A 24,966-nucleotide genomic window follows, 5' to 3' on the forward strand; every position below is an offset into this window, starting at 1 on the left:
CCACCTCCCGGGTTCAAGCAATTCTTCTGCCCTACTTTCCCAAGTACCTGGGATTACAGGTACACACCACCTGAGGCCCCGAAGTTCAAATCCAGCATGGGCAACATAGTGAGGTTCTGTTTCGAAAATTTTTTTAAAAGGCCCGACGTGGTGTCTCATGCTTATAATCCCAGCACTTTGGGAGGCCGACGCAGCCAGATTACCTGAAGTCAGGAGTTCATGACCAGCCTGGCCAACATGGTGAAACACTGCCTCTACTAAAAATACAAAAATTAGCCAAGTGCCATGGCATGCGTCTGTAATCCCAGCTCTTTGAGAGCCTGAGGCATGAGAATCACTTGAACCCAGGAGGCAGAGGTTGCAGAGAGCCGAAATCCAGCAATTGCACTCCAGTCTGGACAACAGAGTGAGACTTTACCTTTTTTTTTTTTTAAAAAAAAAAAAAAAAGGGCTGGGCGCCGTGTCCCATGCCTGTAATCCTAGCACTTTGGGAGGCAGAGGCTGGTGGATCATGAGGTCAAGAGAGCAAGACCATCCTGGCCAACATGGTGAGACCTCGTCTCTACGAAAAAGTACAAAAAAAATTAGCTGGGTGTGTTGGGGCGTACCTGTAGTCCCAGCTACTCAGGAGGCCAAGGCAGGAGAATCACTTGAACCCAGGAGGCGGAAGTTGCAGTGACCGTGCTACTGCACTCCAGCCTGGCAGCAGAATGATACTCGGTCTCAAAAAAAAAAAGAAAAGAAAAAGAATGAAAGAAAAGAGAAAAAATGAAAATGAAAAGAAAAATAACTATCATGAGTCATGTCATCACAGCATTAACCCATGTCAAGCTTGTTGACAGAATTCCAGGATCATTTTATTTTTCCATATGAACTATTGCAAAGCCAGATTTCACCAGTTCTGTATGGAAGCTCTTTATTTTCCTAAATTTAGAGGTAGAATTCTGTATGTATTACTCTTAAATTTCATCTTGTTCTGAGCCCTTGATTTAACCTGTCAAGGGTTTTGAATCATCCTTTATTGGGAGGCTGTGAGTGCACTGGGGAAAGTGCGGCTCTAGAGTCAGACATACTTGGGTAAAATCAGATCTGTTTGAGACAGATGGCTCAAGGGGTTATGCAGAAGACGGTAATTGAAGAGACAGGCTCAAGGCCAGATGAGAAATGTTCATGCAGTATATTTGTTGGATGAATTCATGATTTCAAGCATTCAAGTTTGAAGTACTTCTCTACAGGATCCCTGACATCTGGGTTCCTCTTTCCTCTTTCCTGAGATAATGTGGTCCATAACCATGCAGCTCCCAGTATTACTAAATTCTTATGAAAACTTCTTGGCAGATGACCAGAGAAACTGGTTAGGGAGCCCTGACACTGATCCAAGAGAGAATGAAGGCCTACGCTGAGGCTAGTTCAGTGATAATGGAGGAGGACTTAAGGGAGCTTTTAGTGAGGCAGAAGCAATAAGACTTACTGAGCAATTGGATGTCAGGTTAAGGGAGAGGGAAGAATCACAATGACCCTCATGTTTCTGGACTGAGCAAGTAAGAGGATACAGCTGGCCAGGAGCAGGACTAAATTTTGCACACCACCCCAGCCCATCCCTGGGGCTTCCTAAAAGCTCCGGGGAAACAGCTGTTCTCTTCATCACCTGTGTGTTTGTTTAACTGAAATGAGACTGACATCTTTATGGACCCAATTTAATTGTGACACAAATATATTTGATCAAAAAATAATCTGTGGATGAACCTTGTTGACATTAAGCTAAGTGAAATAAGCCAGACACAAAAGAACAAATACCGTATGATTCCACTCATGGGAGGTAGATTAGGCAAATCCACAGAGACCGAGAGTACAACAGTGGTTACCAGGGTCTGAAGGAAAGTCGAGAATAGGGAGTGATTTTTTAATAGGTACAGAGTTCCCGTTTGGGATTAGGAAAAAGTTCCAGAGGTGGATGGCAGTGATAGTGGCACAACGATGTGAATGTATTGATACTTAATGCCACTGAATTGTACATTTAAAAGTGGTTACAAGGATAAGTTTTATGTTATATGTATTTTACCACAATAAAAAAAATCAGATTATCAGTCATCCATGTTGGTGATTAATATTTCTTTTTTTATTTTATTTTATTTTTCACTCAGTCTCACTCTGTCACCCAGGCTGGAGTGCAGTGCTGTAATCTCAGCTCACTGCAACCTCCTCTTCCCGAGCTAAACGATCTTCCCACCCAGCCTCGCAAGTAGCTGGGACTACAGGTGAGCACCACCCTGCCCAGCTAATTTTTGTATGTTTAGTAGAGACGGGGTTTCACCATATTGGCCAGGCTGGTCTCGAACTCCTGAGCTTAAGCCATCCATCCACCTTGGCCTCCCAAAGTGCTAAGATTACAGGTGTGAGCCACTGCACCTGGCCTAACGTTCCCTTTTTTAAAAGTCTAGTCATGGTCCGTTGGAAATGAAGGGACAGGAATCCTCAGAGACCTAAACCCTCTGTTTAATCCACTAAGAAGTTACAACAAATGCACCAGAGCAGAAAGAAATGACTCTGGAGATGATCCTTTGGAAGCAAAATGCCAGCTGCTGTGATGGCCCATTATATAAAAGCCTTTGTCTTTGCTGGTTTTTGCTCTGATCTTATTTTTTCCATCACCGGGGATCTCATTAGAAACCTTTAGCTATTGGTACCCACTTCCAACAGTTTGCCTGAAATGAGGTAGGTCAAGAAACCAAAATAAGGCCAACTTTTATCTGCACTGTGAGCTCTATCTGGAAAAAATATATACAAGGTAAAATTTAAGATTTTAAATTCACAAGTGTCTTGAAATGAACAAGTGCCCCATTTTGAAATCTGCTTATCTAGCCTTCCTCTGTGAAGTGACTCTCAGCTTCAACTGCACAGCAAAGTCACTTGAGAGCATTTTAAAAACTACTGATACCTGGGTCCTAACCTGAATAGGTCTATTTAATTCACCTGGCATGCAGCCAGGGCATCAGATTTTTTTTTTTTTTTAAGACAGAGTTTTGCTCTGTTGCCAGGCTAGAGTGCAGTGGCATAATCTCAACTCACTAGGACCTCTGCCTCCTGGGTTCAAGCAATTCGAGTGATTCAGCCTCCTGAGCAGCTGGAATTACAAGCACGCATCACCACACCCAGCTAATTTGTGTGTGTGTGTGTGCGTGTGTGTGTGTGTGTGCGTGTGTGTGTGTGTGTGTGTGTGTATTTTTAGTAGAGACAGGGTTTCACCATCTTGGCCAGGGTGGTCTCAATTTCCTGACCTTCTGATCCACCCACCTAGGCCTCCCAAAGTACTGGGATTACAGGTGTGAGCCACTGCTCATGGCCAGGATTTTTCTGACTCAAAGTTTCTCAAGTGATTCTAATGTGCAGCCTGGGCTGTGAATCACTGACCTAAATGAACACTTACTGAGAAGTTAATATGCACTCACCCTTCCCTGAAAATGGGGGAGAGAAATGTACAATTACCTATCAAATATGCAAGAATGATAATATCACCAAAGCAGAAATGTACCTTAGAATTCTAAAATTTTGGAGCTAGGAAAGGATTTAGAGATCATCGGGAGCAGTGGTCCTCAAATACACAGAGCATTCAAAGGAGAAGGGTTGTGGCTCCTCACCGCCATCCCCAATGAGGATGGAGTGAATGTTTATTTTTTAAATTTAATTATTTATCGATTGATTGAGACAGGGGCTTGCTCTGTCACTCAGGCTAGAATGCAGTGGCATGATCATAGCTCACTGCAGCCTTGAATTCCTGGGCTCCAGGGATTCCCCAGACTAGTAGCATCAGTATCAGCTGGAAACTTGTTAGAAATGCACGTTCTGGGCTGGGCGTGGTAGCTCACACCGATAATCCTAGTACTTCGGGAGGCTGAGGTCGGGGGATCACTTGAGCTCAGGAGTTCAAGACCAGCCTGGGCAATAATTTATCATTCATAAAACCATTGCTGTGGCCTTAAGCCTATCCAAAAGCCACTTACTACCTAAGAAGTCACTACCTTCTGTCTGGATGTCTATTCCCAGAAGACTTTCAGATTTTTAGCCAGATTTCCAATGAAGAGTAACCTAAAATATTGCTCAGTAACATATTACAGTGATCAAAACATTGCCATAAATTGAGTTTCCCATGTGACAATGTAAACACTTGACCCAGGAGCCCCACATGGTGGCCCATGCCTGTAAGCTACTCAGGAGCCTGGGTGGGAGGATCCTTGGAGCCCAGGAGTTCAAGGCTGCAGTGAGCTATGATCACACCACTGCATTCCAGCCTGGGTGACACAGCAAGCCACTGTCTCAAACAGTCAATAAACAAGTAAATTTAAAAAATAAACATTTAATCCATCCCCACTGGGGATGGTGGTGAGAAGCCACAACCCTCCTCCTTTGAATGTTCTGTGTATTTGAGGACCAAAACCCTCGGTTTACTCTTCTGGCTATACCATTGTTCTTTCGCCAAGTTTGCAAATACAGAGTGACTTACTGTAACCTCTGACTTGCAGACTGTACTGTCAGGTAGGGTTGGTTGTTACAAGCACTGAAACATGACTCCGCTAAATCAATCAATCAAGAAGATTGTTGGAAGGATACAGATGCCTCTGACTCATAGGTTCTCGGTAATCAGGGTTATGCCAGGGAGCCTGGAGCAGAGATGAGAGAACGAACAGCTTCTCTGGGTCTGTTGAACTCAGGGTCGTTCGACTTCCATCTGTGTCCCTCTGCTCATGAGTCAAAGCACCTGAGAGAGTCCATCCGGCCAAGCCTCAACATGTGTCCAGCTCCTAGTGTCCAGGGCTCTTTGCTGGCCATGCTGGTCAAGACTGCACAGAACAGGAGAGGGGTAGTTCCCAAAAGAGAATGAAAGTACAGTTACCAAAAGAAGACAGAGGGGTGCCACGAGGGTAAAGATCCCCTCGAGTCACTGTTCAGATGCTGCACCAGGCCAGGAGCCACGTCTTCTTATCTTTGTGTACCAACCCAAAGCCCAACACATAGTCAGCCCTTGGTAAATATGCTCGCTTGAACAAAACAAGGTGTGACCCACTGGAGAATGGGTCATCCTGGTAAATGCCAGCATGAGTCCCACCAAGCCCTGAAGCACCTGCTTTCCTGTGGAAGAAGAAAAGCTCTCAGCATACTCTGTCTACCCTTCCCTCCAGTCCTCACCCCTCAGCCCACCTTCTCTAGCACTGTCCACTAGCAGAGAAAGGGAATCTGGAGAGGTGGAGAAAAGACTTGGGCATGTAGAAGGAGGGAAGGAAAACAACTTACAGGCCAGAAAGGCTGATCTTAACCCCCTCCCATCCTTCTCAGGTTCACACAGTGCATTAGTAGCTGAACTGGAGTGGAACAGGTCCATACCCCAGCCAGTGTGCTCTCCACAACTGTGACTTCCCATGCATTTATGCCCAGTCTTCACAACTCGTTGCTAACGTGACATGATCACTTAGACACAGTTTTTATTTATTTATTTAGAGACAGAGTCTCACTCTATCACCCAGGCTGGAGTGCAGTGGTGCCATCACAGTTCGCTGCAGCCTTGGCCTCCTGGGCTCAAGTGATCCTCCCACCTCAGCCTCCTTTATTTTTATTTATTTTTTTGTAGAGACGGAGTTTCACCATATTGCCCAGGTTGGTCTCAAACCCTGAGCTTGAGCAATCTGCCCACCTCAGCCTCCCAAAGTGCTGGGATTACAGGCATGAACCCTGGTCTAGGTACAACTTTTAACAGTGAAAGGGAAAACTGCTTTATGTGAAACAATTTAATTCTGTGGGAAGCTATTTCTGTATCTAAAAACACCAGAGTCATCATTACATCCAGCAACTTATATCAATGTACACTTACAGAGCAAAACTTACCAACATGTCTTAAAGATCTGCGTATACTTTAATCTGTACACTTTTATCCAACAATACCATTGCTAAAAAAGTATCCTAATAATCACAGATATGTAAAGAAACTAAACAGATGTTCACTGCAGCATTATCTGTAATGTGGAAAACCAGAAATAACCTACATGTACAATAATAGAGGAGTAGTTAAATCAAAGAGAGCATTCCTGCAATGTATTATCATGCAACATCAGAATTATTGCAAAATATTTGGCCGAGCACAGTGACTCATGCCTGTAATCCCACTTCGGGAGACCAAGGTGGGTGGATCACCTGAGGTCAGGAGTTCAAGACCAGTCTGATTAACATGGAGAAACCCTATCTCTACTAAAAATACAAAAATTAGCTGGGCATGGTGGTGGGCACCTGTAATCAATCCCAGCTACTCAGGAAGCTGAGGCAGGAGAATCGCTTGATTTCAGGAGGCAGAGGTTGCAGTGAGCTGAGATTGCACCACTGCACTCCAGCCTGGGTAACAGAGTGAGACTCTGTCTCAAAAAAATAAATAAATAAAAATAAATATGTGTGGTTTGCTGTATGTCAATAATATGTCAATAAAGTTGTTAAACCAACGAATGCATAAACAAAAATTATTGCAGAATATTAAATTTCATGTAAACAGTTCAATATATTTACAATACATTAAGTGAAAACACAGATTACAGAATAACGTGGTACAGCATTTCTGCAAAAAAATTATTTCTAATTATTCAATAGATATGGGAATATTATTAACAGTGCTGTGGCTGAAAATATTGAGTACATTTTCTACAGAAACATTTAAAATTAACCTGAGTTTTCTAAAATTCTGTTTTTCTTCTGAGTTCACTTCTTATAATCAACACTTACTGAATTACACTTAAAAAAATTGTTTTCCTCAGTTGAGCACGACAGCTCATGCCTGTAATCCCAGCACTTTGGGAGGCCGAGACAGGTGGGTCACTTGAGTCCAGGAGTTTCAAACCAGCCTGGGCAACATGGCGAATCCCCGTCTCTACTAAAACAAAAATTACAAAATGCAAAAATTAGCCAGACGTGGTGGCATATGCCTGTGGTCCCAGCTACTCAGGAGGCTGAGATTAAAGGATCACTTGAGCCCAAGGGGCAGAGGCTGCAGTGAGCCAAAATCATGCCACTGCACTCCAGCCTGCGCACTGGAAGGGGGCCCTGCCTCAAAAAAAAATTTTTTGTCTTTCCTCCAGATTACTTCCTAACATCTAGCTCTAGGTATATTTTCCCTTTGACAACTTCTCTGTGAAATCACCATCTCCAAAGACCTTATTCTCCCTCAAAGATGCCTCTCTCCCTTACCCTAAAAAGTGGCACAAACCTGTGAGTTGGGTCACCCTTGTGAAACAGAAAGCTGTCAAACATATCGAACCACTGATCTCAGAAAACTAACAGTTGGGAAATAAAGTCATCCCTGCCCTATGGTAAAGTCTCCTCTAGGATCAATTAAATGTCTCCCTAGAATGCTAATGCACACATATGATGTGACTGGTATCATACTGAAGTCCATATTTAAAGTCATAAAGCAGGTATCTGAGCTGATGGCTTCTAAGAATTCTCAAAAGCTGACATGCTGTCAATGTATTCAGTCATGATGATGTTACAGGCAGCGACCACACATCCCAGTTCATGCTGGGACGAATTGGTCCCAGTTCAGACCTGTTTCCCAGTGTAGTCATTACTAAGACCCCCTTTTTCTCACTCTCAAAAGCCCCAATGTGGGTAAGTTACACAGTCAACTCAATTACAGGCCTCCCCATCTGGAATGTACATTTGCCTAGAAAGATAAAGGGGCCATAGAAATTTCATTCAACTTAATCCTCAAGATCCTCTGGTTCCAGTTGCTAGAAAATTCGAAGCACATAAAATAAAAGTACTATTTAATTATCTATTTATTTATTTATTATTTATTTGGTAGAGACAGGGTCTTGCTATGTTGCCCAGGCTGTTTTCAAATGGCTGCACTCAAGCAACCCTCCTGCCTCAGCTTCCTCAAGTGCTGGGATTACAGGTATAAGCCAGGGTACCCAGCTGAAACAAACTAGTTTAAGTGTTTAGTGGAAAGGCATCAAAGTTTTTGTCAAAATGATTAAAATCTATGTCATCATTAAATATTAATTGTATCTTATTTGTAACATTTTAAGAGAAATGTTATGAATGACAGCTGGCTATTATAATCAGTTCACCTTCTTGCCATTTTTCCATATATGAAACTTCAGAAACAATCATTAAAAGATCTCTAAGAAAAAAAATCAGTAAGACTCTTAGTGGAGATTTGATCTTCCAGAAAACCACCCTCAATGCATTTTAGAACTAATGTGCCCTCTCAAAAATAATCTTATTAATGAAATCATTCCAAAACCTGCTTTGATTTATCCCTGTGAAGGAAACATATGGTCTCTCTCTGGAGAGAAATGCACATAAGCTTGTTGGCAAATAATCAAGTGTCACTCAAACATTAAATAGTGCCTTCTGCTGGTGTAGTTTTTTTTTTTTTTTAACAAATTCTATTTGAAAGCACAGTTCTTATAAACTGAAAAATGGAAGTAATCTTGTCTTTTTCATTCTTTAAGTACCAGCAGGGGCAAATTTAGAGCCTAACTTGATGCATATTTCTTCAAATTCCAAGTAGCTCATATAATCCTTGCTGGAATTCATATTTACAATAATCAAAATGTTTTTTTAAATACTACCTATTTTGGTAAAACAATTACAAATGTTTATTGTTGGATAAAATATACAAAACAGAGCAAGGTGTAGTGGTACAAGTTTGTAGTCCCAGCTACTTGGGAGGCTGAAGCAGGAGGATTGCTTGAGCCCATGAGTTTGAGCCTAGCCTCAGCAACATAGCAAGATCCTGCCTTTAGAAACATAAATAAAAAGCCAATTCACTTAAATGTAGTTTTGTTGATGACCAGCTTCTTCCCAGAAAGGCAAAAGCACTCCTAAAATATCCATGAATGCTTGACTTGTTAATGGTTCCTACCAAAGAAATATAACATAGTCTTGATATAGAAAATTCTTTTTTCTGACATAGATGCATATTTTAATTAAAAATTTAATATAACTTACTATTTTAAAACAACATGCTTCTTCTAAAAATGTAACCTATGACTGAATTTGATCATCTATCTGTATACTCCCCACAAAAAATAAATTGAGGCCGGGTGCGGTAGCTCACACCTGTAATCCTAGTACTTTGGGAGGCCAAGGCAGGTGGATCATGAGGTCAGGAGTTGGAGACTAGCCTGACCAACATGGTGAAATCCCGTCTCTACTAAAAATACAAAAGTGAGCCGGGCATGGTGGTGCACGCCTGTAGTCCCAGCTACTCAGGAGGCTGAGGCAGGAGTATCGCTTGAACCCAGGAGTCGGAGGTTGCAGTGAGCCTAGATCACACCACTGCACTCCAGCCTGGGTGACAGAGTGAGACTCCGTCTCAAAAAAGGAAAAAAAAAAACCTCAATTGACTTCCTGAAACACACTGAACATCACATACAAATGTGTGAAATGTTAAATATCACATACAAATGTTTGAAATATTAAATATCACACACAAATGTTTGAAATATTGATTTTATTAGGAAAACATTTGATAGTGCTATTCAGTCATATAATCAATCACCTAATTTTAAAACTATGTGGCCTGAGGACATCAATTACAATATGGACTTTTCATTCATTCAACAAATATTTGAGCATCTACAAGTGCTGGGCATTGGAGGTACAGAGTAAACAGGAGAATCCTTGCTCTCATGGAGCTTACATTCTAGCAGGAGTACATTAGAGAAATGTTTATAGTAAAATGTTGAGTTTATGAAAAAGAAAGTAGATAGTGGTTTTTTTGGGAAAAAAGAGAGAAAGAAAGAAAAAAAAAATGAGAGAAAGAAAGTGGAAGAGAAAGAGGGAGAGAGAACAGAAGTCTTGCTTTATTGCCCAGGCTAGAATGCAGTCTAAAAATCGGTATTGAAAACCTCTTTTATGCCAATAATTGTGCTTAACAATGGAGACAGGAAGGAATAAGGGAGGAAAATAACAAGAAGCCAACCAATATTTCATTTAAACCTATGAAATGCTATGCAATTACTGAGGAGTGATTTAGATAGTGTTTTATAAGAGCATAGAGTACGGAAGGTAATCCAGCACAGGGGAGGTCACAGAGAGAGATATCCCTAAGGAAGTGGAGTTTAAACTGAGAGATGTGAGTGCTTAAACTGAAGGATATGTTGAAGAAGGGAGAGTAGAACAATTTGGGCAGAGGGAACCTTACAGATCCTAAGGTGGGAAGGTTCAAAGAACTGAAAGAGAGCTAGAACAGCTGGAGCCATTCTGTGTAAAGGAGGAGACAAAGAGGTAAGATTAAAGATGTAAAGATTAAGATCTTGGTGGCATTCAGGAACTGGCACTTCTATAAGAAATCACTGAAGGGAGTAACATGACATTATCACTTCAGGATGGCCATTCTCACTCCAGCGGGTAGATAGACTGGACTAGGTAAGACTGGAGGCAGGCAGACCTCTTCTAAGGCCTGTGACAATTAAAGCCAAAAATAAGTGGAGAAACTCAGGGGATAGTGAAAATCAGTAGGATTTGATGAGCAAGCTACAGGTTCCTCCATGAAAACCAGTGCAGATGTCCAGTAGACTTACTGGATATGCAGGGTGCAGCTCAGGGGATAGCTGGGTTAAGAACTGTCAAGGCAGGAATGGTCTGCATTTAGATGACAACTGAAGCCATGAGGGGGACTGAAATGGCCCACCAAGAATAAATCAAACCAGGAGAAACATATACATTTAAGAATAAGGATATGTGGCTGGGCATTCATGCCTCGAATCCCAGCACTTTGGGAGGCCAAGGCGGGTGGATCACTTGAGGTCAGGAGTTCAAGACCAGCCTGGGCAACATGGTGAAACCCCATCTCTAATAAAAACAGAAAAGGTGGCACACGCCTGTAATCCCAGCTACTCAGGAGGCTGAGGCATGAGAATCACTTAAACCCAGGAGGTAGAGGCTGCAGTAAGCTGAGATCATGCCACTGCACTTCAGCCTGGGTGACAGAGCAACACTCTGTCTTAAAAAATAATAATAAGATGCCAGGGGCTGGGAGGAGGGGAAATGGGAGCGCTATTGTTTGAATGAGTATAGTTTGAGTTTGGCACTGAGAATGAACTCTGGAGCTGAATGGTGGTGATGGCCGCACAGCAGTGTGAGGGCACTTAATACCACAGAAGTAACAGACACCTTTCAAAATAAGTGCACAAATATCACCAAGCATAATCAGCAAAACAATTATTGCAGTGAAAGTACAACTTTATATTAATCATCTCAATAACACAGATTACAAGACTGAGCTTACAGATTCCAGAACTTTTCGTACTTTGTGGGTCAGAAAGGATACCTGTAAATTTGTCTCAACTTTATGGGTGGTAAAACTGAGCCACAGAGAAATTTCTCTAAGAAAATTGAAAGGGAATTGATGTTCATTAAATAAATATACTCATTGATTTTTGTAAGGTAGAAAAAAGTACAATGCACTGTGTTAAAAAAAAATTACTGTAATAGCCACATGTACAAAAAGTCTAAAATTTTAAGGCTATTACATGTGTTCACTTTTGGTACATGTCCAACAGAAAACATCCTTTATTCCAGTTACATCCTGAAGATCCCAAAGTCAGTCTTCTTTATTGGTGCGTTGAGGGCAGCACTAAAACTGAGACCCAGAACGAGTCTGGTGTCGGCTGGATCAATGATCCCATCATCCCACACCCTGACAAAAGAACAAAAACAGTTATGAATTTACCACCAAACTACCATCTATACATTCCACATGCAAAATGCCAAGGAAGTTTCTCTTCAGGTATATGGATCCACTGATTAACATCCATGTACTATAATCTCACAACAGAAACTATGTTCAAGACAGAGGAAGAAAAGGTGGGAAAAATGACATGACTTTTATCCCAGGCTATCACAGAATGTCATGTCAGGTTTAAGGCTTAAGGAACTGCTTTTACAAGAGATCTCAAAATAACCCCTGGTTGGAAAATATGTTTATTTATTTCAGGAAAAACTTTCCTATTCATTTTCTGCCTACACAAATATACAAAATAAGTTGGTGTATTCTGCCATTAATATGGAGAACCATATATACCCAGGTAATAACCTTAAACTTTACTGGAAAAGGTATCTTTCCCAACTCCCCTCTGAATTCTTAAGAAACTATGAAAATTACTGAATAGGCTTCAGTAAATTTTATTATTATTATTATTATTATTATTATTATTATTTTAGACGGAATCTTGCTCTGTCACCCAGGCTGGAATGCAATGGCACGATCTCGGCTCACTGCAACCTCCGCCCTCTGGGTTCAAGCAATTCTCCTACCTCAGCCTCCCTAGTAGCTGGAATTACAGGAATGTGTTACCACGCCTGACTGATTTTTGTATTTTTAGAAGAGAGATGAGATTTCAACATGTTGACCAGGCTGGTTTTGAACTCCTGATGTCCGGTGATCCACCCGCCTTGGCCTCTCAAAGTGCTTTGATTACAGGCATGAGCCACCATGCCTGGGCAGCTTCAGTACATTTTATTAATAAAATAGATACCTTCAAATGTAGGTCTTTATATTTTGCTACAATAGGAAAAACAAGTAATAACTTTAAACTGCTTGCAGAAGAAACTGTTAAGTAGAAATTTTAGTTTGCTTTTCATTGACAACCTCAAATGTATAAAGAAAAATGACTGAGAAATATTACTTTTTAAAGGTTATTAGTAGGTGGCAGTCTGCTTTTTTTATACAAACTGCCTTCAGTATCTGGACCTGGCATCAATTATTAAACCATTCTTACATTGACAGACATGAATTAAATCTTTGCTCATAAAACATTCATAAAAGGGACCCTAAAGTATCAACACCCAATAAAAAGAAAGCTACTCCTGTCATCTGCAACCAGGTGAACTGATTACACTCCCTTCTGAAGCCTGCAGCACAGCAAGCATGTGATAAAGGGGCTGCTTAATCATGTTTGTTAAAAAGACTGCCCCAGGTAAGAGGTGCTAATGAAATGCCCAATAAAAGTTTGATTATAAAAACAACCAAGCTGAAGCAAATTGGCACGCTACATATGTAACCTATTAGGATTACGGAAAACATTATAGGTTCCAGTAACTGATAATGACAAGCTCTGTCTCTGAAAAGACAGATCTAGCCATGTTCAAACCTAAGCAGCCCAGGGAATTTTACTGTGAAGCTGAGATTTACTAAACCCAAGGAAGGTACCAGAAACTGGCTTGGAAATCCTTTCATCTTTGAAAGAAAGCTGCTGTCTCCATGCCACCAAATGTTTCAACAGAAGGGTTAAACATCTACAGATCCACAGAAAACCTACTGTCGTTTAACATTTATTTCCAAAGATAAGTCTCTCTAAGCCATCTGCTCTCCTGCCTTGAATGTAGTCCATTAAAAAATAATAATAATGTTAGTATGAAAATAATAAAGGATGCAGTCTTTCTGAAGAGATGATTTATCTTAGCCAGGGCTGAAAAACAAGCTAACGGCTGACACAAAATACACAACTTTTCAAACTTTAATATTTCAGCTGTCCCTATGTATTTCAATCAAAATCCTAAGTGGGGAAAAAAAAAAAACCAGAATAGCTTAACAATATATATTTTATATTTCATCTTAAACCTCTTATATGGTTTTCTGCGGCTTCTTTCCATTTACTGACTATTCTATGACTGTTACACGATGATAAAATCAGGAACATGTTTAGTTCTCAAATCAAAGACTAAAATATTTTGTTCTTAATTAAATGAAGCAACCTACCACAACAAAATATATCCATAAATTTGTTTGTAAAAATATATATTTAGCTAAGAAAGAAACAGGCCTTTTAAAAATCACAAATGCTGGCCAGCCACGATTACAGGTGGCACATGCCTGTTATCCTAGCACTTTGGGAGGGTGAGGCAGATCACTTGAGCTTAGGCGTTCAACACCAGCCTGGCTAACGTGGTAAAACCTCATCTCTGCAAAAAATACAATAAAATTAGCTGGGCGTGGTGGCACATGCCTGTAGTTCCAGCTTTGGAGGCTGGTACAAGAGGATCACCTGAGTCAGGAGGTAGAGATTGCACTGAGCTGAGATCACATCATTGCACTCCAGCCTGGGCAACAGAGTGAGACTGTATCTTTAAAGAAAACACACACACATACACAAATGATATTATTTGTCTGCTCAAACTAATTATGTTTTCAAAAAATCAGTATGTTTTTGTCTTTGTATCCCCAGTGCCAAGAGCAGTGCCTGCCACCGAGGAAGCATTCAAATGATTGAAATGGACTCTAACTTTTGCTTTTTTTTTTTTTTTTTTTTGAGACAGGGCCTTGTTCTGTCACCCAGGCTGGAGCACAGTGACATGATCGCAGCTCACTATAGCCTTGACCTCCCAGGTTCAACTGATCTGTTTGCCTCAGCCTCCTGAGTAGCTGGGACTACAGGTGCACACCACCATGCCTGGCCAATTTTTTTATGTTTTTTGTAGAGACCGGGTCTTGCCATGTTGCCCCACTGGTTTCAAACTCCTGTGCTCAAGCAATCTGCCCATCCTGACCCCTCAAAGTGCTGGGATTACAGGTATGAGCCACTGTGCCTGGCCTGATTTTCTTTTCTCTCCCCTCTCCTCTTCAGTTTGCCTTCGCCAGCATAAATTAAAACATAAGCTAATTTTACAGGATGCAGAAAGAGTTACTTTCTTTTTTCCATCTGCCCAAGGGAGGAAAGGAAAACATGATGCTTAGATCAGTCTTCAGAATGCAGAACACTAAAGCTGTTGAAGAAAGATGTGAAAGCAGGCACTGGCAGGTCTCCAGCTGGGACAGGCATGATAATTTATTACTTCATTAAGTGGTATAAGAAACAAACAGAGCCAACAGCAGCAATGGTGTGTGAGGTAATTATTTGGCACTGACACACAGACCCGGTGGTGACTAATCACCTTCCAAACCTACGAGCATACTTGTGAACAAATGCCAGTAAATGTTCAACCAATCTCATGCTTAAAATGGGGTAAAAACAAAGTGATCAAGGAGAGGGGTTTTTAAGCAAAAATTAGAACTAACTACTGAAGTAACATAGCCAAGCTTATAACTTATTTTCGGCTCCTAGCATGGCCCACCTCGGGCTACAGGACCGCTCCAGGTCCCAGACACCTCTGCTAGGGGCAAGAAAAGGGAAGGCAGGAATCAGACCAGTGCTGGTGAGTTCACAGTGCAGAGACGCTAGGAGGAGGGGTGGCATTTCAGCAGCAGCCATTCACATCATAAAGAAACAACAGTACAAAATTAAGTGTGTCCAAATGTTACTTTCCAGTTCCTATGAGTGCGGGACCATTCCCACTACTTAGAGCTCTGTAAAGGTGCTCCCTGACCGCCAGATGCACCCATCAGGGAGTTAGTGATGTTCTGGCTCCCACCTTGCACTGGAATAGTAAGGGTTTCCCTCCTCTTCAAACTTCTTGATGATGGGCTCTTTTAAAGCTGCTTCTTCAGCACTGGAGAACTAAAAGAAAAGAGGCCACGAGCAAGTCACCTTCAGTGAACAACTGGCCCTGTTTAGATCACCTCAACTCAAAAGAAACAACAGATTTCATCAATAATAATGTTACAACTAACATGTGCATGGTGATGTATAAATTACAAGTGATCATTAACATATATGCTCTCATCTAAGACATGCGTATCAAGTTAGTGCCCCATCCCATCTCTCCTAGCTGAGACAACATCCTGATAGTTCACATAAGGTGAAAACCAAGGGTGCTGTGTATCACAGCAGGGTACAATAATGGATGTGAATTACACAACCTAACAAAAGGGCTGCATTTCACTTAGCAGCCTCAAGTTAAGAACATGAACAAGTATGAGATTTTCACTCAAAACAGGCAAAGTTTAAAACTTAAGCTTAAATGTTTAAGCTTAAAGGGGTAAAATACCAACCAAACCTTGAATAACCTTTGCAGTCAAGTTCCCAGAGAACCGAGAGATATTTTTCCCTAATTAAGAATTTCACAGCCTTCCCAACAGTATTACAAGGATAAAGTGATAATTAATTCAGATGTAAAAATCTTCAGAACTTAATTTGAAACCCTGAAAACTATTTTCAACTTAAAAAGCAACTTGACACCAGAAACAAATGACTTATTTCAAATAAACCCTACCTCCTTTTATGTAAATACGTTAATACCTTAATATCATTATCTAGGTCACGAATAATGAGGGACAACCATTAACACACTGGGCTTTCGTTTAATATATAAAAATGAATGAATTCAGGTACCTGTGTATTGAAGTAATCAAAGAACAACTACTTAATAAGACATCACCATGCTAAGCTTCATAGAGTTTCAGACATGTCTTTGAAGTATCAGGTAGAATTTCACACCCCACCTCCCCCACCCACACTCCCAACACCCCAACCACTCATACAAAAGCAAAGCTATTCTTTTCCTTTGATACTAATGGTACTGAAGTGAATCTGAAACCTCAGTTTAAGTCTCCAGAGTTCCCAGTGCTTGGAAAATACAACTAGGGGTATGAGGCATGGGTGGATGCATTCGGGGAGGCAGAAACCACCCTCTGGCTTTACGGTACTGCACGCCACCATCTAGGTGGAAGACCTGAGGATTCCTGCATGGAGCAGACAGGACTCCCTCCATTCCATGCCTTCCCATAGTGAGACAATAGCGCACCTAAGCAACTTCAGGAACACACATTCGTCATCTTCATACTTGGTGCTTACGCAAGAGTTAACAGAACTAATAAAAATTAATGCAAAATTTCAAAACAATCTCCAACAGAGTCAAAAACAAAAGAATTCATTTTAAAAGCAGCCGCTTGCTGATTTGCCTTTCATCACGTTTCCACTGCCCTTTCCATTTTTCTTCATTTCTACACAGGATAATGTTACTCAATTCTCAATAGGTGACGGAAACCTCCCACTCAGGGTATCCTTAACAGCAATCTAAAAGTAAAATAGAAAGAACAAAATTCTGCTGCTTTTGGTCATAAAATCAAAGTAGTACATCAGACTTATTTAAATCTCACTAAGTACGGATGACTAAGACTCAAACATCTTTACGCCTCAGATACTTACTGGCAGTTTTTAAAGTGTTTTCTTGGCTGGGCATGGTGACACACACCTGTAATTCCAGCACTTTGGGAGGTGGGCGGATCACTTGAGGTCAGGAGTTCAAGAGCAGCCTGGCCAACAGAGTGAAATCGTGTCCCTACTAAAAATACAAAAATTAGCCTGGTGTGGTGTCAGGCGCCTATAATCCCAGCTACTCAGGAGGCTGAGGCATGAGAATCGCTTGAACCCTGGAGGCAGAGGCTGCCGTGAGCCGAGACTGCGCCACTGCACTCCAGCCTGGGTGAAGGAGCAAGATTCTACCTCCAAAATTAAAAAAAATAAAAATAAAAAAACAAAGTGTTTTCCTGGAAATTCTGAAAAAAACGTAAATGACCACAAAGAAGGTATCCCATATGAAATGGCTGTAAAAAGATAAAGGACAGAAAACATGTGAGCCTCAATTGCTGGAATGACTTCCAGGGCAGCACCATCTGAATACAGCCAGGTAGCGTGCACCAGGTCCACGAATACCAAGGACTTCTGGGCACACTGCTCCTTGGGTCCAGGGTGTTTATGGTGAGAGGCAAACCCAGAGAGAAGCAAGAGAAAACAGCACTGACCTGCTTTCCTTCCCGGGTTCTTTTGTCCTTTGCTACCGTGGCCAACACATTGGCTGCCTGCTCTCCTCCCATCACTGAAATACGTGCATTTGGCCAAAGGTAGAGAAATCTCGGGCTGGGGTGGGGAAAAAGAAAGAATAAACAAATTAAGTAATTACACAACCTAGACTTTCAGAGGCCCATGTTTGCCTTTTAAATTAGTGGTTCTTGATTATGGCTGCACATTACAATCATCTGTGGTGCTTTCACAAATATACAAATAGCTGGAAACCCCTCCCCAGACTAGACTCCAGAGGAAGGGCCTGAGCACAGATGGGATTTCTAAGTTCTCCATATGATTCTGGGCATGAAAGTGTTCATGATATCCTCTCATGATCTGCGGTCATGTCCTGTTTTCCATTCCTGATAGTGGTTATATGTACAGTCTCTCTTTACTTTTTAGTTTAAGTGCAGGATTATCGAGTTTGTTAACCTTTCAAACCAACCAACTTTGGGCCATCCTGATTCTTCTATCTGATGTCTGTTCTTCATTATGTCCTTTCTGTTTGTCACGGGTTTAACATGCTGTTCTTTGACCTTCCCACAGCTGAAGGCTTAGCTCACTGACTTTCGGTCTTACTTCTTTTCCCATGCATGCCTTTAAGGCTACAAACCTTTCTCAGAGCCAGACTTTAGCTGCATTGCACAAATCTTACTGTGTGGCATTTTCATTATCAACCACTTCAAGCATTTCTTAATTCCCATTGTATATTTGCTCCAAATAACACCTTTAACACTAAATTTCATTTCGCCCCTCCAGATGATACAAATTACAGTATAATTGATTGAGATCTGGGAATGCCATTCTGTAACAAATAAACCTGAAATAAACTGATCATGTATTTTATACCTGAAGCATGTCTCTTTGTCTCGGAGAAAATCGTAACAACCTACCTATATGCTCTGCCACACATCCCAAAGTTTCCAGCTCCATACGAGCCTCCAATGATGAGGGTTATCTTAGGCACTTGGGCACAGGCCACAGTGGCCACCAGCTTGGCACCATCCTTCGCAATTCCTTCAGCTTCATACTGTCTACCAATCATAAATCCTGAGAGAAAGATCAGAAAGGGAGCCTCTGGGTGATGGGATTAATATGCAGAATACAGTTCCAGCAAAAGGACATCTTGTTTTACTAATTTTACTAAATGCCTTTCACCTTAAGAAAATGTTTGTATGTGAAATATACTCTTAAAAAGTTTGCATTAAAAGGATAAAATAAAATTTTATCTAATCACTTTCTAAATTTTCTTAAAGCAGGTCATCTGGATGCAGACAGAAACCTTCAAACAATATGAGGCTGCAATCTATCTTCAAGGGATGATCTCGGCTGGATGCAGTGACTCACCCCTATAATACCAACAATTTAGGAAGCCTAAGCAGGAGGATCACTTGAGGCCAGGTGTTTGAGACCAGCCTGGGCAACATCGAGAGACCCCATATCTATTAAAAAAGTAAATAAAAATTTTAAAAAAGAGACAATCTCAAAGCAGCAGCTTGATGCTGAAAAGAATGTGACATGGTTGGCTAAGGACAAAGTGCTGCGATGAGCCCAACCATGAGGGCTTCAGCATTCACTGACCTGGTTTAAAAACAGACTGTTTTTTCCAAAGCGATGCTTTAAAACTTTGATGACAAAAAGATGAATGTTTCATAGGGATGCTAATAGGCCCTGCCAGTGACTCAATAGCAAGGTTAAAAAAACTATTTTTTCATTTTAATACAGGATCCTTCTACTTTTTCAAGCCCCTGGCTCTGTGGAGGCTGCTCTGCAGCTTCACTGCCTTCCAGATCTTGGGTTCCTCCTCCTCCACCTTATAACACCGAGTTGGGCTTTGCTTGTCTCCTTCCCCCACCAGTCTCCAGCGAAGGCATTTCTTCCATCTGTGGACCAGCAGACTCGCCTGCCTCACTGACTATCCCTGCTTTCCCAAACTCCAGTATCTGGCCATCCAATTCAACCCAAACAGTTCCTCCAGAGCACATGTGCCTCCTGCAGTCACCACAGGAATGGCAGCACAGCCCTTTACTCGGCGCCATCTGCTTCGTGCAGCTAGGCCCTCAGAAAAGCTCATCTCCCCAGCCTTGACTCCCTGTAACATTCCCACCATACCTACCCCAAATAACAGCTGTCCTCAAGCTCTCACCCACCCTAACCTGACCCACCACCCCTCTATTCTCTGGAGGGGATCCTGCCTTCAAACAGAAGAATGAAGCATCTCACCTGGCTTTCTCAAATCCTTTTCCTTCCTAAGAAAACTGCATAATCATGCTCCCCGTCTTTCTTTACTCTTGAAAAAAAAGGAATAAATCAGAGATACTTGAAGACTGTCATTGAACCTTCTTCTCTTCTCTCAGGGATGTTCTTATCTCTTCCCACAGCTTTAAAGCCACCTCCATATTCTGATGATGTCTACATTTTCATCTCTAATAAACACCTCTCCTGTGCTGAGACTTACTCACCTGCCTATAATGCCTCCAGGTGAATATCCCATAGGAACCTCAAATGCAAAGCTGAAAAAATAAACTCAACCTCTGCTCTCTGACCGTAGAAGGCCAAAACAAAACAAAAATATAGGTATCTTCAAACCACAGAGTTTTAATGCCTGGTGGTTAATAATCCAGGAATCATGATTAGAAACAAGAACTTGGGTATAGTTAGGCCCCACCCTTTCTATCTGCCCTTGTACATGGGTTGCCACACAGGACCCGCTTCGACTGCCATTTGGATATAACTCCTCTCAACACTCATCTAACCAAATATCATGAACCTAAGTAGTGCACAGGATGAAGATGCTTTAGTACCAGTACTGTTTCAAGCCCTGTTGACTGTCAAGAGCCTACTCTTCCTTCCCATAGAGGCATGCCTGATCCCAACAACTACGAAGAGCCTCTCCTCCCTTTGAAGCTAAGGTAGCCTGGGATGGGGGATGTAGTTTTCTGCTAACCAACATATCTGAGTGCCTTGTATATGTAAGACACTCTGCAACATACAATGAAGGATACCAGAGAACCCGAGAATTCTATGAAAGAGAACTCTCTTGAACCATAACAGACCTTAAAAATCAATTTATCCACCATGTTAAGGTCATCTCTGGAGTATGAAGTCCAGAGAGGTGACATACCTCACTTTAGTCATACCATTCTTTGCGGCCAAAACTCAAATCCTCAGACTTTGGTTCAGGGTAGTACACATACATTTTAAAACGCTGTTGCTTCAAATAGAATTAACTGTACAATAAAAGGGAAGACTGTAGCACGTGCTTGAAATCTCGAGGATTAAGAGTCCTGGGAAAAGCATAGCGCGCTCTGCAGTGATCAGATCGTGCTCCTGCTGCTTTCTGGGCGTATGATGTGCACACACAGGAGTAAAGGCGGCCATGTGAATGCTGATGATGTACATGACTCAGAAATGGCTTCGCTTAGAAAAGAAGGATAATCCACCAGGGGCGGTGGCTCACGCCTGTAATCCTACCACTTAGGGAGGCCGAAGCAGGCAGATAGCTTGAGCTCAGGAATTTGAGACCAGCCTGGGTAACATGGTCTGACTGAAACTACATCTCTACAAAAATGCAAAAATTAGCCAGGCATGGTGGCACATACCTATAGGCCAAGCTACTTGGGGGAAAGAAAATATGAGTCATCTCCTCAGAATATTTACCATGCATGGAGAAAAGTGCTAACCCTTAAAGGGACTCCAGAAAGAACATGTCCAGTAGAACTTCCTGCTCTGATGGAAGTGGTCTACATGTGTACGGTCCAACACATGAGTACACTGATGGCAGAGCTCTGGAATCAATACAACCAAACTGATTAAGCTGTTTTCTTACCAGTAATATTTTGAAGGAACAGCAGAGGAATATTTCTTTGGCAGCATAACTGGATAAAGTGAGCACCCTATAAGCAAATAACATAAAAATCTTTTTAAAAGGGAATTAACTCTATAATCATCATGCATTCTACAAACACTACAAGTTCAGCCAGAGACAAGAAAGAATATCCCACTTGAAAAATTGCTCTCTTTTTCTTATTATTTTTCTAAGAAACATGGTCTCACTCTGTTGCCCATGCTGGAGTGCAGCAGTGCATTCATAACTCACTGCAGCCTCAAACCCCTGGACTCAAGCAATCCTTCTGCCTCAGCCTCCCAAGTAGCTGGGACTACAGGTGTGTACTACTACTCCTGGCTAAGAATACCCTTTGGCTAGTCTTACCTTATATTAAGAGTAACAGTACTAATATAGTGCTACTCCATCATCAGTAGGACATGTAACTGTAGGTTTGAACTACACTTGTTTTGCCCAATCACCTGTATGTATAATCACTAGCACATGACTGTTAAGACTCTTGTTGTGTCAAGGATGACGTCAATCACTAACATTATGAACAGCAAGTGAAACTTAAGTAACAGAAAAGAAAGAATTGATGCCAATGAAAGTTGCTGAACTCTGCTACCGGATAATTCTCTAGTTCTCCACTTGAGAAAAGCCAGAATATAAAAACCCTCCTGGGATATGAAAGATGACATTTCCATTTTGATGATCATCTGAAATTCTTTCATGCATCAGGGTTATAGTAAATATATCTTTCTTACCAACATCCCCCAAATAAATGGAATTTTAGATTACATGAGTGATAGAGATCTTCTAACCTTGAGTTTAGGAAATTATTTAATGATACAAAAATACAACTATTCCTTCCCTAAAGATTATATGAGTAAGGAAACTCTTATAAACAATTTCCTTTATGTTTTATTCTATTTGATGATCTCTTTAACCTCTGCTGGAAACACCTTGTCAGGTACAGAATTGCAAAGTAATTGCTCAACTTCAATATGACTACGTTTACAAGAATGAGAAAATCACATAAACCTTTGGGGCTTATTTCAACAAATGAAATGTCAGGCTGAGGCCAAACACAACTCCTCTGGGGTTTATTTGTGCCAAGTTGACAAATAAAATCAGGCAGAGTTTGTTTGGATTCAGTCTGACATTTCCTCTATTGAAATAAGTATATTATATATTCATTAAAAGTCATTATTTCAGGAATATTTACTATTTTGAGAAATACTGACTATACACTATTAAATGAAAATAAGCAAAACCTATCCATTTATAGCGTATCTTTTTTTTTTTAAAAAAAAAAAAAGAAAATATTAAGAAAAAAGTAATAAAATGTTACTAAAAGCTATTTCTGGTATATAAAGGATTATAAGGGATTTTTTTTTTAAATTTTCTTTACTTGTAATTTCATGTTCTCATTTTAAAATCAAGTTGAAGGAGTAATAATAAATAGCAGAATACCAAAACCAATTTTATTGATAAAAAATTTCACCAAGACAAATTCTTCCTCAATTAGGGTATGAAAGAGCTTAAATGCCTGTTACCTGCCTCAATAAAGACCTTTTACCCTGTTATTCCAAGAGAAAACGCAATACTAAACATATTTTTTCTTAAGGAAACACTTTATTTCCTGAAGCAGTTTGATGAATTAAAATTTTTTTAAAAAACATTTTTATAGGCCGGGCGCGGTGGCTCAAGCCTGTAATCCCAGCACTTTGGGAGGCCGAGGCGGGTGGATCACGAGGTCAAGAGATCGAGACCATCCTGGTCAACATGGTGAAACCCCATCTCTACTAAAAATACAAAAATTAGCTGGGCATGGTGGCGCACGCCTGTAGTCCCAGCTACTCGGGAGGCTGAGGCAGGAGAATTGCCTGAACCCAGGAGGTGGAGGTTGCGGTGAGCCGAGATCGTGCCATTGCACTCCAGCTGGGGTAACAAGAGCGAAACTCCGTCTCAAAAAAAAAAAAACATTTTTATATGAATTATATTTATCCAAGTTTAGGTAAATCTGAGACAATATATGAAATCAAATAACTAAACCAAAAGATATTCAAGAACTCCCTCTTTTTTCTGATATCTTAGAGGACTGGATTAAATAATAATAAATAAAAAGAACTCCCTCTTTTAAAGCCACAGGTCCAGTAACAAAGACCCACTATTCCCATTTCCAAAAAGCAAAAATACAATAAAGTTAAACTGATAATGGGACAGAAGAGAATAAACAGATCATGTCTCCGAACCACCTGAGTCTTTGAACCATGAGACCTCTGAGTCCCTCCAGGACATGAAGCACTTTCAGGACAAGTATTTTCTATCATCTGAGAATATGTACATGTCCTCTATAGCAATTATAGCTCAAGTATTTTATGAGAATTTTTTTTTTTTAATGAGTACTTCTTTTTTTGACAGAGACTTACTCCGTCACCAGGCTCAAGTGCAGTGGAGTGATCTAGGCTCACTGCAACCTCCGCCTCCCAGGTTCAGGTGATTCTCCTGCCTCAGCCTCCAGAGTAAGTGGGACTACAGACGTGCGCCATCATGCCCAGCTATTTTTTGTATTTTTAGTAGAGACGGGGTTTTACCAGGTTGGCCAGGATGTTCTCAATCTCTTGACCTCGTGATCCACTTGCCTCGGCCTCCCAAAGTGCTGGGATTACAGGAGTCAGCCACCACGCCGGGCCAAAATGAGTACATTTTTAATAGTGCTCCAGATGCTTAATCACAGCACGTTAATGTAAACCACCGTAAAAACTGTTTCAAATACTAACTTACATGCACATATACACACATGTGCATACACACACACATGCCTCACTCTCTCTCTCACACACACACACACAGACACACATATAGTGTCCTGGTTGCTGAGGCATCTGATTAAGCATTTTTATACTTTTATGCAATACATTTTAATTCATTATTTGACCTTCAACGTTATGTTAAATTAAAACAGAAAATCTTGAATTATTTTTAACAGTACTTGCCTTTTTTGCAGATTCAGAAAAGAGAACTCCGTTGTTTCCAATGATACCTACTGGGTATCCAAATATTCGAGCAAATCCTCAAAGAAAATTCAAAGAAGATTTATGTTATGTGCTTTTCCAAGGGCTTTTAATTCACAAAGAGAGGCATATTTACACATTCTTTAATTTCAGATCCAAGTTTAAAATGCAAATGTCTATGGTATAAAATAGCTCATGTCACAGTCTTCTGATTCCTAAGATCCCTGAGTCTGGTTTCTTTTGCTTCTAGAAGGAGTCATGATATGTGTAGAGTTATCCTTTTGTCTTGAATGATTTGGTTAAATGAGTGGTGTTAGTGTATTATCCATTTATTCACTTAATATATCTGAGTACCCCTATGTACCAGACACTAGGGATATTAGAAAAACATTTTTTGAATACCAAATAATTA

The 24,966-nt window shown here is 40.9% G+C and overlaps 1 protein-coding gene across 1 annotated transcript in view; it reads right to left on the minus strand.

The window, feature by feature from the left end:
- Nucleotides 1-11,214: 11,214 nt before the first annotated feature.
- MCCC2 (methylcrotonoyl-CoA carboxylase 2) overlaps nt 11,215-24,966 on the minus strand; it is a 72,404-nt gene continuing 58,652 nt past the window's right edge. Inside the window, exons 12-17 of the mRNA XM_032278835.1 lie at nt 24,537-24,613; nt 21,538-21,604; nt 18,602-18,758; nt 17,669-17,783; nt 15,397-15,482; nt 11,215-11,686 (exon numbers count right to left, since the gene is read on the minus strand). Coding sequence (XP_032134726.1) covers nt 11,569-11,686; nt 15,397-15,482; nt 17,669-17,783; nt 18,602-18,758; nt 21,538-21,604; nt 24,537-24,613 — 620 coding nt within the window. The 3' untranslated portion in view covers nt 11,215-11,568. The remainder of the gene's footprint in view (nt 11,687-15,396; nt 15,483-17,668; nt 17,784-18,601; nt 18,759-21,537; nt 21,605-24,536; nt 24,614-24,966) is intronic.

Source organism: Sapajus apella, unplaced genomic scaffold (genome assembly GCF_009761245.1).
Source record: "Sapajus apella isolate SASKATOON/1434 unplaced genomic scaffold, GSC_monkey_1.0 scaffold1, whole genome shotgun sequence".
Lineage (NCBI taxonomy): Eukaryota > Metazoa > Chordata > Mammalia > Primates > Cebidae > Sapajus > Sapajus apella.